This window comes from Oryzias melastigma, linkage group LG20 (assembly GCF_002922805.2).
Source record: "Oryzias melastigma strain HK-1 linkage group LG20, ASM292280v2, whole genome shotgun sequence".
Lineage (NCBI taxonomy): Eukaryota > Metazoa > Chordata > Actinopteri > Beloniformes > Adrianichthyidae > Oryzias > Oryzias melastigma.
Genome location: NC_050531.1, coordinates 16,892,552 through 16,909,901, shown reverse-complemented (window position 1 = coordinate 16,909,901; position 17,350 = coordinate 16,892,552). Strand labels below are relative to the sequence as shown.

At 42.4% G+C, this 17,350-nt stretch overlaps 1 protein-coding gene across 1 annotated transcript; it reads left to right on the top strand.

The window, feature by feature from the left end:
• Positions 1-8,288: 8,288 nt before the first annotated feature.
• Positions 8,289-17,092, top strand: LOC118600231 (Fc receptor-like protein 3). Its single transcript, XM_036217361.1, has 4 exons — positions 8,289-9,181; positions 14,716-15,039; positions 15,732-15,863; positions 15,948-17,092. The coding sequence occupies exons 1-4, from the start codon at positions 8,914-8,916 to the stop codon at positions 16,442-16,444; spliced, it is 1,221 nt and encodes a 406-aa protein (XP_036073254.1). The 5' UTR covers positions 8,289-8,913; the 3' UTR covers positions 16,445-17,092.
• The last annotated feature ends 258 nt before the right edge of the window (positions 17,093-17,350 follow it).

The following is a 17,350-nucleotide window of genomic DNA, read 5'->3' as shown; positions in this document are numbered from 1 at the left end:
AGATGGCGACGAGTGGAAGACTGGCTTTAACACCCCCCTAGGGCACTACGAATATTTGGTCATGCCCTTTGGCCTCACCAACGCCCCGGCAGTCTTCCAGAGGATGGTAAATGACGTCCTTCGAGATTTTCTCAACCGCTTCATTTTTGTGTACCTTGATGACATTCTCATCTACTCGCACGATCAGGCTCAACACGAGCACCATGTACGTCTGGTACTTGAAAGACTGTTAGAAAACCAACTTTATGTCAAGCACGAGAAACGTGAATTCCATGTGTCCACCGTCCAGTTTCTAGGTTATATCATTGAGGCCGGTCGCATTCGTCCTGACCCCTCCAAGATTGAGGCTGTCACCAACTGGGCACCCCCTGAAAACAGGAAAAAACTTCAACAATTCCTGGGCTTCACTAACTTTTACAGACGCTTCATCAGGGACTACAGCAGCATTGCCTCCCCCCTCACTCGTCTCACGTCTATTAACCGTCCCGTCGTCTGGTCCACCGAAGCCCAGCACGCCTTTGACAAATTAAAGAGCCTTTTTGTCAATGCCCCTATCCTCATCCAACCCGACCCGTCTCGTCAATTCATCGTCGAAGTGGACGCCTCAGACTCGGGTGTAGGGGCAGTCCTCTCCCAAAAGGAAGCCTCCACCGATAAACTGAAACCATGTGCCTTCTATTCACGTAAACTGTCACCTGCTGAGCAGAATTACAACGTCGGGAACCGGGAGCTACTCGCTATCAATCAATCAATCAATCAAATTTTATTTATAAAAAAGCGCTTCTCATACTTTGCGCAGCTCGAAGCGCTTTACATTAAAAACAAAAACATATACAGAAAGAAAACCTTCACTCCCCCCACCCCACCCCCACCCCCCAACACATACAACTCATCATCCCACACACAATGAATATTTATAAAAATGACTTATAAATGAGAATTGTAAAATAAACTTAAGGCTTGACTCTGCTGTGAGGAAACAGTGTTGAGGATTCTATCATACCAGGGACCAGCTCAGTCAAAGGAACATCGCCATGGCGCCCACCCAGACCGGGACAGCCACGGAGTCCACTCCACAGCTGTGAGGCTGCAGTGCAGGACTCCAGCCGCCCCAGCAAGGGCGAGAACCACGGCAACGACCCCAGACCAAGCCAGCAGCCCTGATATGATAGAACCCACTGGAAACACTGGGTTTAAAATCATAGTAAATGTTTAAATAAGAGACATAAAATATTATTGAAAATATTAATAAATTCACAAAATAAAATAATAAATAACATAATATATAAAAATAACACAAAATATAACCACTAAAACAAATAAATAAGCACATAAGATCAACTAAAAGCAGCATTAATCAAGCTGGCGCTGGAGGAGTGGCGTCATTGGTTGGAGGGAGCTGAGCAGCCGTTCATCGTATGGACCGACCACAAAAACCTGGCCTATCTCCGCTCCGCCAAAAGACTCAACTCCAGGCAAGCTTGTTGGTGTCTCTTTTTTGACCGCTTCAATTTTTCAATCACTTACAGACCCGGATCCCGTAACGTCAAGCCTGACGCCCTGTCCTGGAAATGCAGCCCCTCGGAACACACCCCCTTCAATATCCTGCCATCTACCTGCATCATCAGCTCCCTTACTTGGGAGGTAGAAAACAAGGTACTCCAAGCCCTACAAAATGTCAGTGACCACCCTCCTGTCCCGAGAGATACCTTATTTGTTCCAGCTGACCTGCGCTCCGAGGTCATCTCCTGGGGACATGCCTACATCTAGCCTGCCATGGGGGAGTACACCGGACCCTTAGCCGCATCCAAAAGAGGTTCCATTGGCCTGCCATGCAGAAAGACCTGCATGAGTACGTTGCAGCCTGCTCTAATTGTGCCCGCTCTAAATCTTCATCCTCTTCTCCTCCTGGTCTGCTCCATCCTCTACCCACTCCCAGCCGCCCCTGGACCCATCTGGCCATGGATTTCGTCACCGGACTTCCCCCGTCTAACGGTAACACAGTCATCCTCACTGTTGTTGACCGCTTTCTAAAATGGCCCACTTTATTCCCCTTCCTCAACTCCCTACCGCCACTGAGACTGCTAACCTCATGGTCAACCATGTTTTCGGCCACCATGGGATACCGGTTGACATAGTTTCTGACCGTGGCCCACAGTTCACGTCCCAAGTCTGGAAGGCCTTCTGTTCGGCCTTGGGGGCCACAGTCAGTCTTACTTCCAGCTACCACCCCCAGTCTAATGGCCAAGCAGAAAGGGCCAACCAGGAACTGGAGGCAGCTCTCCGCTGTCTGGCGGCACAGAACCACCAGGACTGGTCCCAATTCCTAGTCTGGATAGAGTATTCTGATAATACTCACCCTGCATCCGCCACCGGGATCTCCCCCTTTGAGGCCGCCCTCGGGTACTCACCACCTCTGTTTCCTTCTCAGGAACTGGATCTGGCAGTGCCTTCTGTCCAACACCACCTGCAGCGTTGCCAACGCGTTTGGACTCAGACGAAGGCCACTCTCCTCTGCACCAAGGAGAGCAACTGCCAGATCGCCAACCGTCGCAGGGTGGTGGGACCCGATTACCAACCCGGTCAGAGGGTATGGCTCTCCACACGTAATATCCCCATTCAGGCATCCTCGAAGAAGCTGGCTCCCCGATTCATCGGGCCCTACGTCATCGAGAGGGTCATCAACCTTACCTGTGTCCGTCTCCGTCTGCCCAAAGCCCTGAAGATCCACCCGTCCTTCCATGTCTCTCAGGTCAAGCCAGTCCGGGACAGTCCTCTGTGCACGCCGTCCGCTTCCTCACCGCCCACCCGTATCATCGGCGGCGCCCCTGCCTACGTGGTCGACCGGATTCTGGACGTCCGTCGCCGGGGTCGCGGATTCCAGTTCCTGGTGGCTATGGTCCTGAGGAGCGTTCCTGGATTTCCCGTTCCTTTATTCTGGATCCCTCGCTCATCTCATCTCATTCTACCGTGCCCACCCGGATCGCCGCCCTTGACCGCCTGGATGCAGTCTTTGTGGGGGGGGTACTATCATGGTGCCTCTATCAGTCTCCTCCCCCCTCTCCTCTCCACCGGGCTGCTGATTATCCCCAGCTGCGACCACTAACCTCATCACCTCGTCTGCCTTTTTAAGGAGCTCCTGGATCATCATTCCTCGCCAGTCCGTTGCCCCTGATGGTGCATAGTTGGTCACCACGTCTAGTCACAGTCTTGCCACGTATTTGTCAGGACTCTGTCTAATGCTTTTTCTACTCACCCTCAGGAATCTGTTACCACGAGTGGTCGCTAATATCAGCCTCAACCCAGATCCCCAGCTTGGTCTTCTCTCCAGCAGTCACACCACGAGCCTCTGCCTCTGTTCCGCGGAACTTTGCCCTAGACGGCCATCCCTTCCTGTGGAGGAACCTACCAGTGACGCCACCAGCCTCAGCCTTTTGCCTGGAGTCTACTTCCAGCCCTGCTCATGCTCTACCTACCTTACCTTACTATTAAGTAGTATTTTTTTTTTATAAGCTTGATTATTGTATTGCTACAAAAGCACACATTTCATTAGCGCTTGTTAGCTATACCAGCGCACAAAGTTTAAATGCTAAATCCAATCCTCTTTTCTTGGCCATCACTGCTCTGGGTTGCAACACAAACACCGCAGACCCCTGGCGTCTCCACAACCCAGGTAAGATGGGTGGATCGGAGCTCAGCTACTAGTTGAGACCGGTGTCCAACAGTAACAAACCATATAAAAACTGGACATAATAAATGTTGAGGTCCCCCAGAACAAAACATCTGACCTCCAACCCTCGTGAAGTCAGGCAAGAGCCTTCGCCGTCACTTCCTGTTGCAGTGGTGTTACCTTGACCTTTGAGGTAGACACCCACCAGGCTTCACGGCCGCTAGGGGTGTGGTCTGAATGTTCATATATAAAAGTTGCCCTTGCCCAGCTTTTTAGTTAGCTGGCACATGAGTGAATAAAGCTTCACGTCCTTGAAGATAAGAAGTGTCTTTTCACCATTTGCCACAATACGTCGACCACCATGTTGCAGCCGAGTCCAACCCATCGACAGCAATTAGTTTGAGTCGGATTTTGGAGGAACTACTGTAGCCAATCATGTGTGGGCTTGTTCTGGCTTGTTCGAAATCCACATCCTTCCACTGAAAGTGGCTCGATATAATCTATCAATCAAATGTTTGAGGCGGGGCTAGCAAGCACCACATGATCTTAGTTAGTGTTACGGTTTTTTCTGGTTTCTTGTTTGTTTTTTCTGTTTGTTTTTTTTTTTTTTTCTTTTTCAGTGATTCGTAACAGCTGAGAGGGGGGACGGCTGGAGCCGATCAGCTGATTGGAGGGCTGTCACCTTTTTCCCGTTTGACATGAAGGAGGCTGAGCTGAGAGAGAGTCGAATAAACTGGCATTAATCTATAAATCGGGCTTTCGGCTGTTTAATGTTTCGTCCTGGTTGTCTTAGAGGGTGGTACTTGTTGCGACTGGTCCCACTGTGTGCAGCTGTCAGGGTTAGGTTTGTAACAGTTAGGAATCTGATTAATCTCTGATCAGTTTATACCCTGAATAACTGATTCTGAAAAAAAGATCTTTAATAAAATTGGAATTAGAACATGCTAGGAAAAATGCATCAAAGCAAGAATGGTTATTCTGACACATAAAACGACTAAGAAATAACTGTCTATTTCTTAATGGAAGTCTTAGGACTTGTGAGTTGTGAAGGGCTAACACTTCAATGTAAGGGTGGGGCCATCTGGACCCCATAAGAGAGCACAAGGGTTAACAATATGTTCTTTATTTGATTTATGTTTATTTCAGATTGTTGTAATTAATTACTAAACATTTTACATGGAAAAAGTTTATTTGATGTGTTTTATTATACACTTAATAAACAAAAAAATGTATATTTCCAAAGTTATTTCAAAAACTAAGTTATTCAAATAAAACGGAATACCTTTTAACCATAAACATTGAAGGAGAATGGCAGAAACATTTAGCCTTGAACTCACATAAGGGTAATGCACATCTCGGTGTGTTATGTGTGGCAACAAACATGAATTTCCATAACTTTTCGTACTTCGTTGCACATAAATGCATGTATATAACATCAAAGACAAACAAAAGCAAAAACAAACAAAAAACAAATGAATGATCTGAATTCAAATTTTTTTGTGGGCCCCACAAAGTTTGAATCATGTAACCCTTGTGCTTTCCTAGGCATGTTTACATTGAAGGTGGTCTCAGGAGTCAGAGCTCTGACTCTCCCTCTGGTCACCAATGGGAACAGTCACCAGAGAACTGACTGAACTTCATCTCCCAGCAGCCCCAGCCCACAGTTCCTGGTTCCTGCTCAGCTGTCGCCAATCAGATAATTACCCACCTGCTTCTGTAAGAAGCACACAGAGCCACACTCAGTGCAAAGTATTGTTTGTGCCACCTTGCCTGCATTACTGAGCGTTTCTACCTGGACCTGATCTTCTGTCTTTTACCCTGAAACGCACATAGACACATAAACAAGAATACAATTTCACTTTTTCTAATGATAGGTGGAACAGTTCTTTTTTTTTTATAAACAACTAAACATGGTAATGGGTCACTCTACCCTGAAGTTAACTCAGGATAAAGTTATCCAAACTCAAGTTTATGTTGCTTTTAAGATAGCTACTTTTCTTTAGCAGTAGAACAGATCATATCAGGCAAGTTTGTTTAATTTAGTGTCTGCCACAAAAGTATAAAATTCAATAGAATGCTTGTTGGTCATCTGATGTGTCTCCCTGCCATTTCAGCAAACTTGTGTAACTTGTTTAAATTTAACAATGCCTAGTAAAAGCGTGAATTTCCTGAACATGCTGGATGTTTTAAATTGCATAAAATGCTGCATTTGCTGAAAATGTGCACAAATTGTCTAAAATTGTGTAAAGTTGTGTAATATTGTGTAATTTTGTTTAACTTCTGTGAATTTCACAATACCTAGTAAAAAGCATGAATTTCCTGAACATGCTGGATGTGTAAAATTGCATAAAATGCCGAATTTGCTTAAAATTTCCACAAATTGTGTAAAATTGTGTAGTTGTGTAAAGTTGTGTTAAATTTGTGTAACTTGTGTAATTGTAATAATGTGTAGTAAAAGCATGAATTTCCTGAACATGCTGGATGTTTAAAATTGCATAAAATGCTGAATTTGCTTCAAATTTGCACAAATTTGTGTAAAATTGTGTAAAGTTGTGTTAAATTGTGTAATTTTGTGTAACTTGCATGAATTTTAACAACTGGACATGCTGAATGTTTTCAAATTGCATAAAGTGTGTAATTTGCAGGAATTTGTAAAAAAAATCTTATTAGTTATAATGGGGCTGAAAAAACGCACAAATTGTGTAACTACGCAAAAACTGTAAAGTGCACAACTACTCATAATACAAGCAGTAATGTCCTTAACGAGCTGAACGTTATGATACCAGGATTGTGTAAATCGCTTAAAGTGTGCTTGAGTTTCTACGTGTCATATAACGTACGGAAGAAAACGTAAATGAAGAATCTCAATAGTGTGAATGCATTGAATGCATTCACACAATAACAATTAAAATCCCCTGAATACTATATCAAATTTACATTTGTTACATTTAAAATTCATATGACTATTAGTCCACTGATAAAAAGTTCATGCAAATCTGGCAAACATTTAAGAGGCAGATCACACCATGTTTTTAAGAGAATAAAAGCTACGAGAAGCATTCTCAGAAAGAGGAAGCTTCTGTAAAAGCAGCAAGAAATTACTGTGCTTCTCTTAAGTGTTTCATTCTTCTTTGTCTCTTCAAATTGGTCACACGGCAGATTTATATCAGCCATGCTCAGCAAACCTCACCCAAGCTTTCATCTTCTGACTTTATGTAAGTATTTTTTTCTACATATCACTTTCTGAATAACTTTGGCACATTTTTTTTTGTTTATCTTTACCTCTAACACACTGCTTTATTCTCAATGTTTCAGTCTTTTGTCTTTGGAGTTCATTTGTCTCAGGTCAGTCTTTTCTCTTGTCTCATTTTCCTCATAACTCTGTCACTTTAAAAAAAGCACATTTGTGATGCGTTTAAAGGTCAAATCAGGCTGGTTGGGTCTGGATCGACTGAATGCTCTGGAAGAGTTGAAGTTCAACATAATGGAGTCTGGGGAACAGTCTGTGATGATAACTGGGATCTAAATGATACAAATGTGGTCTGTAGACAGTTGTCCTGTGGGACAGCTCTTAAAGGTACAAAATCAGCTCAGTTTGGTCAAGGATCAGGCCAAATCTGGCTGGATGATGTGGCATGTTCAGGCACTGAAAGCTCATTAACAGATTGTCGTCACAGAGGTTATGGGACACATAACTGTGAACACCGTGAAGATGCTGGTGTCATCTGTTCAGGTAAGGAAACCTTCTACATTATTTGGAGCTTTATGAAAATCCTTTACTGTTCCTCACATGCTGCCGAGTAAAAGACTCAGAGTTTGGTGTTCAGTCATCTTCTGAAGACCTCTTTAGCTGAGTTTCTGAACAATTTCTAGACTAGAATGTTTGTCTTATTTACAGAAAATCCTATGGATCATTGTCTTCAGTTAAACTCACCCTAACTTTAAATAAACAAAGATAAAGGCAGACTGAAAGAAACTCACTAATGCTGGACATACATTTTTATGATGTGTTTTAAGGTCCGATTAGGCTGGCTGGGTCTGGATCAACTCGGTGCTCTGGAAGAGTTGAAGTCCAACACAATGGAGTCTGGGGAACGGTCTGTCATGACAGCTGGGATCTAAACGATGCCAAAGTGGTCTGCAGACAGTTGTCCTGTGGGACAGCTCTTAAAGCTACAGAATCAGCTCAGTTTGGTCAAGGATCAGGCAAAATCTGGCTGGATGATGTGGCATGTTCAGGCACTGAAAGCTCATTAACAAAGTGTGATCATGGAGGTTATGGGACACATAACTGTAATCATGGAGAAGATGCTGGTGTCATCTGTTCAGGTAAGGAAACCTTCTACATTATTTGGAGCTTTATGAAAATCCTTTGCTGTTCCTCACATTCTGCTGAGTAAAAGACTCAGAGTTTGATGTTCAGTCATCTTCTGCAGACCTCTTTAGCTGAGTTTCTGAACAATTTCTAGACTAGAATGTTTGTCATATTTACAGAAAATCCTATGGATCATTGTCTTCAGTTAAACTCACCCTAACTTTAAATAAACAAAGATAAAGGCAGACTGAAAAAAACTCACTAATGCTGGACAAACATTTTTATGATGTGTTTTAAGGTCCGATCAGGCTGGCTGGGTCTGGATCGACTCGGTGCTCTGGAAGAGTTGAAGTCAAACATAATGGAGTCTGGGGAACAGTCTGTGATGATGACTGGGATCTAAACGATGCCAAAGTGGTCTGTAGACAGTTGTCCTGTGGGACAGCTCGTCTAGCTCCTGGATCAGCTTATTTTGGTCAAGGATCAGGTGAAATCTGGTTGGATGATGTGGCATGTTCAGGCAGTGAAATCTCATTGATTAATTGTAGTCATAGAGGCTATGAGACACATAACTGTAATCACGGTGAAGATGCTGGAGTCATTTGTTCAGGTAAGTAGCGCTCCTTCATTATTCTAAGTTTTATAAAAATCCATTGCTGTTCCTAATCATGTTACTGTGGAGGACTGAGAATCAGAGATGCAATCATCTTTAGCAGAATGTCAGCCTTATTGACAGAAATTCTTAGTGATTATGTCTACAGTTGAGTTTATCCTAACTTTAAGAGAATGAAGATAGAAGACTGAAAGATAATTATATGAAAACAGCTGCTAAAAGTATTCTTTATTTCGTGTCAAAATAATCTACATCAGCAAATACTTTTCTTTACCCAAACGTTCTACAGAAAGTCTCCTGAACCCCAACATCTCCATGGATCCTGCTGGAGAGGTCTCCTGGGGTCGTGAAGTCAGAATCACCTGTTCCACTGCAGCTGAACTTTTGGAGAAAACATTTATTCTCCACAGTAGCTCAAGTCCGATTAGACAGATTCAAAATTCTTCTAGCCCCACTGCAACCTTCACCATCTCCAAAGTGAACTTTGATCATGACGGATCGTACTGGTGTCAGTATGAGAAAACAGCTTCTGGTCAAACATTCACTTCATCCCAAAGTTACCCACTTAGTTTGAGAGTTACAGGTGAGAAAAAAGTGTTGTTTTTTTTTTGTTTTTTTTTTTTTTTTATGAGAAATTAAAATACCGTAAAGCGTAAAGATAAGTCCTAATACAATACTTTTGCACAAATTTTTGCCTTTGCTTTGTAAAGTAGCTTTTCCATTTTTTTTTTTTTTTTTTTTTTTTAAATCTTATTTGAAATGAGCTTAAAAAAGGATAGGGTTACACTTTAGCAAGTTAGAAGTTCCTTCTCTGTGGTTTATGATCCATCAAAAAGTTGAGTTTTGCCCTTTAACCTTAGTGTATCTACAGATCGGGCGTAACCTGTTGATGTACAAGTGTGAAATATGAAGCTTTGTAACTCTTTCCAAACAAGTTTCAGCCTTGTTAACTTTGTGATACTTTTTTTTTTTTACTGTTTAACACTATAGCTACACTTGTACCTGTAAGACGCTTAAAGTGTGTAATTGAAAAAGAAAAAACGTTTTATCTTGTTGCATTTTTTTATTATTTTACTATTGAAAATATGTAGCAAAATACGTTTCTTGTATGATTAACGATATTTATAATGCTGATGGTTTTGATTATTGTTCTTCGTTAAAAGTCAAATTCTAATTCATTTGTAACCATAAACTGACGAAGGACAGGGTTTGAAAATAAGCCCAGGAGCCTAAGCTTGTTCCAGAGGTCGAGAGATACCTACTAGATATCTCTCATCATCTGCACAACATCATCTACTCTTTGCAGATGATGTTGTTCTATCGGCTTCTTTGAGCCAGGACCTCCAGCATGTATCGAAGCGGTTTGCAGCTGAGGATGAGGGTCAGCACTGCTAAGCCAGTTGAAGTGGCTCGGGCACCTGGTCCTGGACGCCTCCCTGGACAGGTGTTCCTGGCGTGTCCCACAAGGCGGTGGCCCAGGGAAAGACCCCGCCAGATAGATTTTTGCAGTTAAAAACATAAATGAAAAAAACAACCTGTCTGGCCACTTGAAAAAGTGTCTTTATTTTTGTAATTTTTCATACACAGAAAAAATTTGAATGTTAAAAATTTTGGCCCCACTGGGCCAACAGCAAGCACTGCGAACAGCTCGGACCGAAGCGAAATCCACAAGTGAGGCAAAACCTGGAAGTTTAAACTTAAAAGTCTAAGATCTTTTTTAGGGCAATGAACAAAAAAGAATTTGGAGTTTAATCAAAGAAACAATATAAAGTTTCAGAATGAAATGTGCCGGTTTTCCATTTCTCACTGTCTCAGATGTTATTTATACTTCCATTGAGGAAAATATCCATACACTGAAAAAAGTGAATCATTGCATCATTTAACAAATGCTCTGTAATTTACTTTTAATTTTTTTTATTTATCAAACTAAAATTTTTTTCAACTCAAAAAATTTATTTAATAGAATAAATAGTCACGAGGGGGCCCAAGCCAGGGTCTCATTGTGCCGGTCCCAAGCCCGGATAAATACAGAGGGTTGTGTCAGGAAGGGCATCCGACGTAAAATCTTGCCAAATCAAATATGCGAATCAGACCTACGAAATCCATACCGGATCGGTCGAGGCCCGGGTTAACAACGACCGCCATCGGTGCTGTTCACCGACAGGGTGCCGGTGGAAATTGGACTACTGTTGGTGGAAGAAGGAGAGGAGGAAGGCGGGTTCGTAGGGAGAGAGAGAAGAGGAAAGTCACTAGTGTTGGACTGAGAGTTGGGACTTTGAATGTTGGAACTATGACAGGAAAGGGTAGAGAGTTAGTGGACATGATGCAGAGGAGAAAGGTAGACATACTGTGTGTCCAGGAGACCAGGTGGAAAGGTAGCAAGGCTAGAAGTTTAGGAGCAGGGTTCAAGTTGTTCTATCATGGTGGAGATGGGAAGAGAAATGGAGTAGGAGTTATCCTAAAGGAGGAGTTTGTTAGGAGTGTTGTGGAGGTAAAAAGAGTGTCAGATAGAGTGATGAGTCTGAAGATAGAAATGGAGGGTGTCATGTTCAATGTTGTTAGTGGGTATGCCCCACAGGTAGGATGTGAGCTGGAAGAGAAGGAGAAGTTCTGGTTGGATCTTGATGAAGTGATGATGAGCATCCCTGGAAATGAGAGAGTTGTCATTGGTGCAGATTTCAATGGTCATGTTGGTGCAGGAAACCGAGGTGATGAGGAGGTGATGGGCAGGTTTGGTATCCAGGAGAGGAATGTAGAAGGACAGATGGTGGTTGATTTTGCAAAAAAGATGGAAATGGCGATAGTGAATACATTCTTTGAGAAGAGACAGGAACATAGAGTGACCTATAAGAGTGGAGGTAGAAGCACACAGATAGACTACATCTTGTGTAGACGGTGTAATCTGAAGGAGATCAGTGACTGTAAAGTAGTGGTTGGTGAGAGTGTTTCCAGACAGCACAGGATGGTGGTGTGTAGAATGACTCTGGTGGTGAAGAAGATGAAGAAAGAGAGGGCAAAGGCAGAGAAGAGGACAAACTGGTGGAAGTTGAAAAAAGAAGATTGTTGCATGACTTTTAAGAAACAGTTGAAACAGGCTCTGGGTGGTCAGGAGGTACTCCCAGATGACTGGATAACTACAGCTAATGTGATCAGGGAGACAGGTAGGAGTGTACTTGGTGTGTCATCAGGAAAGAGAGTTGATAAGGAGACTTGGTGGTGGAATGAGGAGGTGCAGGAGTGTATACGGAGTAAGAGACTAGCTAAGAAGAAGTGGGACACTGAGAGGACTGAGGAGAGTAGACAGGAGTACAGGGAGATGCAGCGTAAGGTGAAAGTAGAGGTGTCAAAGGCCAAACAAAGAGCTTATGATGACTTGTACGCTAGGTTGGGTAGTAAGGAGGGAGAGACTGACCTGTACAGACTAGCAAGGCAGAGAGATCGAGATGGGAAGGACATGCAGCAGGTTAGGGTGATCAAGGATAGGAATGGTAATGTGGTGACAGGTGTCAGTGGTGTAATGGAAAGATGGAAAGAATACTTTGAAGAGTTGATGAATGAAGAGAATGAGAGAGAACAAAGAGTAGAAGAGGTGACGGTTGTGGAGCAGGAAGTAAGAAAGATTAGTAAAGGTGAAGTGAGAGGGGCTTTGAAGAGGATGAAGAGTGGAAAGGCTCTTGGTCCTGATGATATACCTGTGGAGGTATGGAAGTGTCTAGGAGAGATGGCAGTGGAGTTTTTGACCGGGTTGTTCAACAGGATCTTAGGTGGTGAGAAGATGCCTGAGGAATGGAGGAGAAGTGTGATGGTGCCCATTTTTAAGAATAAGGGAGATGTGCAGAGTTGTGGTAACTACAGAGGAATAAAGCTGATGAGCCATACAATGAAGGTGTGGGAAAGAGTAGTGGAAGCCAGACTAAGAGCAGAAGTGAACATTTGTGAGCAGCAGTATGGTTTCATGCCAAGAAAGAGCACTACAGATGCAACATTTGCTTTGAGGATGTTGATAGAGAAGTACAGAGAAGGTCAGAGAGAGCTCCACTGTGTCTTTGTAGATCTGGAGAAAGCTTATGACAGAGTGCCCAGAGAGGAACTATGGTATTGTATGAGGAAGTCTGGAGTGACAGAGAAGTATGTCCGAGCAGTGCAGGACATGTATGAGGGCTGTAAGACAGTGGTGAGGTGTGCTGTAGGGGTGACAGAGGAGTTCAAGGTGGAGGTGGGATTACATCAGGGATCAGCTCTGAGCCCCTTCCTGTTTGCAATGGTGATGGACAGACTGACGGATGAGGTTAGACAGGAATCACCATGGACTATGATGTTTGCAGATGATATTGTGATTTGTAGTGAGAGCAGGGAACAGGTGGAGGTGGAGTTAGAGAGGTGGAGGTTTGCCCTGGAAAGGAGAGGAATGAAGGTTAGCCGCAGTAAGACAGAGTACATGTGTGTGAATGAGAGGAACCAGAGTGGAAGAGTGAGGTTACAGGGAGAAGAGATAAAGAAGGTGGAGGAGTTTAAGTATTTAGGGTCAACAGTACAGAGTAATGGAGAGTGTGGAAAAGAAGTGAAGAGGAGAGTGCAAGCAGGTTGGAATGGGTGGAGAAAAGTGTCAGGTGTGATGTGTGACAGAAGAGTTTCAGCACAAATGAAAGGAAAGGTGTACAAGACTGTGGTGAGACCAGCCATGTTGTTTGGACTAGAAACAGTGGGACTGAAGAAAAGACAGGAAGCAGAGCTGGAGGTAGCAGAGATGAAGATGCTGAGGTTCTCTTTGGGAGTGACCAGGATGGATAGGATCAGGAATGAATACATCAGAGGGACAGCACATGTTAGAGGTTTTGGAGATAAAGTCAGAGAGGCCAGACTGAGATGGTTTGGACATGTTCAGAGGAGAGACAGTGAATATATTGGTAGAAGGATGCTGAGTCTAGAGCTGCCAGGAAAGAGGTCTAGAGGAAGACCAAAGAGGAGGTTTATGGATGCAGTGAATGAAGACATGAAGGTGGCTGGTGTTAGAGTGGAGGATGCTGAAGACAGGCTTGGATGGAGGAAACTAATTCGCTGTGGCGACCCCTGAAGGGGAAAGCCCAAAGGAAAAGAAGAGGAGAATTAATGTTTTAAAATGAAGCAAATTTCTGAACTTTTGTTTCATTTTTTTACGGTGGAGGTCTAATTACCCCGTATTATACTGGAGGGATTTGAGCTGTTTTCTCCTTTGATTTTAGTAACATTTTGAAATTTCCTATTTTTTTCGATTCTTTTTTTTTTTTTTTTGCTTGTTTCAGCTTTTGTTAAAATGTATTCATCCACCTCAATCATTTTCTCTGTTATGATTTTAGATCCAAAAGAAGCTTTGATGGATTTCACTGTTACTCTGCCAATGAAACTAAATATCTGAACTCTGAATAGTTCTGCTTTTACTGAACAAACCTTTTCCTTCCTCATCAAGTCTCTCCTGCACAACTGTGGGAAGAACATTTGTTTCTGCTTTTTTATTTTTGTTTTTGTAGCCGACTTTCATGTGGTTTTCAAACTGTCACACAGCTGCAGCTGCATCTCTCGTCTGAAGGTTTCTACCACGTTTTCTAAAAGCTTGAGTCGCCCTTCCTTTAAATGACAACACAAATATCTTATCGCGTCAGAAGGTTCATTTCAGTTCTTTTCTGATAATAAACATCTCAAAGGATAATGGCCCACTTATACCACGCTATTTCAATAAAGAAATACATTTTTAATCAAATATTAGTACTTTAGTCTTTTAATCTGTGGATTCCGCAGGAACACCAGCAGTGACAGCCCGTCAGCTGTGACACCCTGAGCCACTATTGTCCCATATCCCCTCATTTTATCAACAAAACTAATTAAAGCTACGGGAAAATATATAGTGACAAAATTCCAGGCTAACAAGATGCTCAATCCATAGCATAAAATTGCATTGAAGCTTTTAGATGGCTCCAGCCCACGTTCTGTAAGCTGTGAGCTGCAGCTCACGGCTCCGTGAGTCACGGCTTATATCAGTGAGTGTCTCACAGCCCGTGAGTAAGGTGAGCCCCCGGAAGTAGGTGGGATGCTGGAAATTGTTGCAGGTTTATTGTCTTAATCGTGTACTCTGTGTTTTAGTGTCACTGCAGATGCCCAATATCTCACTGACATCTCCGGGTGCGGAGTCGGTCTGGGGTCCTGGCGAAGCGGACATCACCAGGGGTTACAACTTTACCTTCACCTGCTCCATTACACCTGAATCTCCTCAGGGTCGATTCTTTCTCATCTTTTCCGGTGACACCAAGAGAAGAAACAGCTCAGCAGTCAACAATTCAGCAACCTTTACTTTTCCGGCGGCACAGTTTGAACACCAGGGTAACTACAGCTGTGTGTACGTGGTCACCACTTCTTCACACATGTTTACTTCTCCTGAGTCAGCACTCATCACTGTTGCTGTTAAACGTAAGTAAAATTGAATCCATTTATTTTTAAAAAGTTTTCATTTTTTGTACTTTAATGTTTTTTTTTTTTTTTTTTACTTTGACAGTAAATGATTAGGTATCTATAATTGGGGATAAAAGAAACAGCATATTCACACGAATGCTTACTGCAACACATGTATCACATCTAATGCATGATACCAATGGGCAGAAACATGGTTCTGATTTAAAAATAATCATCATGACGATTTAAAAATGTAGTAAAATGATTCACACATTCAAAGCAGCAGCAAAGTCAATAAACACAAAATTAAAAAAATAGAATAAACTACAGTTTCCCCCCTTGTTCATGGGGGTTAATGCTGGTTTATACTTTCAAGCGATTCATCGTCGTAGTGATGCGATGATCGATTGCTTTGAAGTGTAAACAGGGCTGTAGGGACCGTAAACATCTGCGAATATGCAGAATCTGCAAATACAGAGACTTTTTTTGTATATGTGCAATTACAACATACATGTACTGAACATGTACTCAGTGCAGATTAGTATTACACAAGGCTGTGTGTGCTTCACTGTTTTTCTAAATCTAAATGAGCAAGTTGAGCTCAGGCAAAATGATCAGGTTTTGAATTTGGGTTAAATTTATTGAAAACCATACTCATGTGCTTAAATTAATCTAGATTTGTTTTGAGCTAAAAAATGTTTCTCTTCCAGACTCCCTGCTGCTGCTGAGCTTGTTGGTATCGGGCGGAATTTTTCTTCTGCTGCTGTTCATCTCGGTCCCGGTCTGTCTGGTCCAAAGGAGAAGAAAACTCAGACATCCAACGGTCTTCTTCCAAACTCAAAGTCTGTGATATTGAAAATATGATACATTTAAAGTACAGCAGTTTGTTCACAGGTCCTTTAACTTGTGTTTTTTTTGTGTTCCAGCAACCTCCACAGAGAGAGATGAAGACAATGCAGAATTTGATGAAGATTTTTATGGGCAATCCATTCCATCAAATATCTCAAATCAATCAGAAGATGAAGACAGAGATGATTATGAGAACCCAGTATTTGATGTGAATATTCACTATCCGGAAACTGGTTCACGATCTCATGGAAAGTGCATAAGTGCTAAAAGTGAAAGTCGAGAGGAGGAAATGGATGAAGAGGATGAAGGAACCAGTGATGATGACGATGACTATGAGAATGTAACTGAACATTTCCATCAACCTGTTGAAAATGATTATGGAGGTCCAGTCTTTGAAAAGGGTATAAATCATGGAAAACCTGGTTCACGACCTGGTACAAAATGTGTGAGTGTTAAAAGTGAAAATCCTAAGAAGAAAGCAAATTATAAATATGGCAAACCCAGTGAGGAGGATTATCAAAGTTTTGGTGGAGAACAATTTGAAGAAGAGGAAAATATATATCAGAACCTTTAACTTTTAGGCAGTCGACCTCTGGTTTAATATTGTATATCTCAAAATGAAGTCTGGAAAAATATTGGGATCAGAATAATGGTGAGATAATGACAAACTACAAACACCTTTTAAGGACTTCTCACCAAACTTAAATTGATTGTTCGTTTGCTTAACATAGGGATGGTGAACTTAAGGGCCAAATTCCTGCATGTTTTCCAGCATATTTTGCTCTGGCATTTTTTGATTGGCTGGGCACCCTTGAAACAGGGAATCAGTCAAGAGTAGGGCTTGGACATCTCGAAATCACGCAGACACACCTTCCCTCGAAGGCCTGCAGTGGCTCATCTCTGGGTTAAGGCTTTCTATATTTGCTGATTTTTTTTTTGTGTGTGTGCTTTTATGCTGTACAGAGAAAGGACAGATCTCATGAGATCAGAGTTCCACCATTGTGTAAAAACAGCAGACCAAACTCATACTTCTGACTAAGAAGGAAATGAAGAAGTTGAGATTCTACTGAAATATCACGGCAGTGGTGACCCAAATCTACCTCCAGATAAAGAAAAACAATACAGATGTTCTTTAAGTAGTCTTAGCTGCAGCAATACTATGCAATTCTTTGATAGCTTTTTTGCAAATGTGATGAAACCGCATGAAGCCAACAATAAAGGAATCTGATCAAGACTGGCTTCATTTACCCGCATGGTTGAGTTTTCCGGGTGAAGAGGTTTAGGTTCTTTTATTCACAAAATAGCAGAGTTTTATGCAAAGAGACAATTCCAAACATTGTCTGCTGGATTTCATCTTTGTGTAATATAACTGCTCCCTCCACCATGCAGTTATCAAGCCATCAAAGTCTAAGCTCTAGCCGAGGGTGTAGGTAACGGACAATCTGAGGATTTTGAGTATCAAGTTAAAAACCCAAGGACC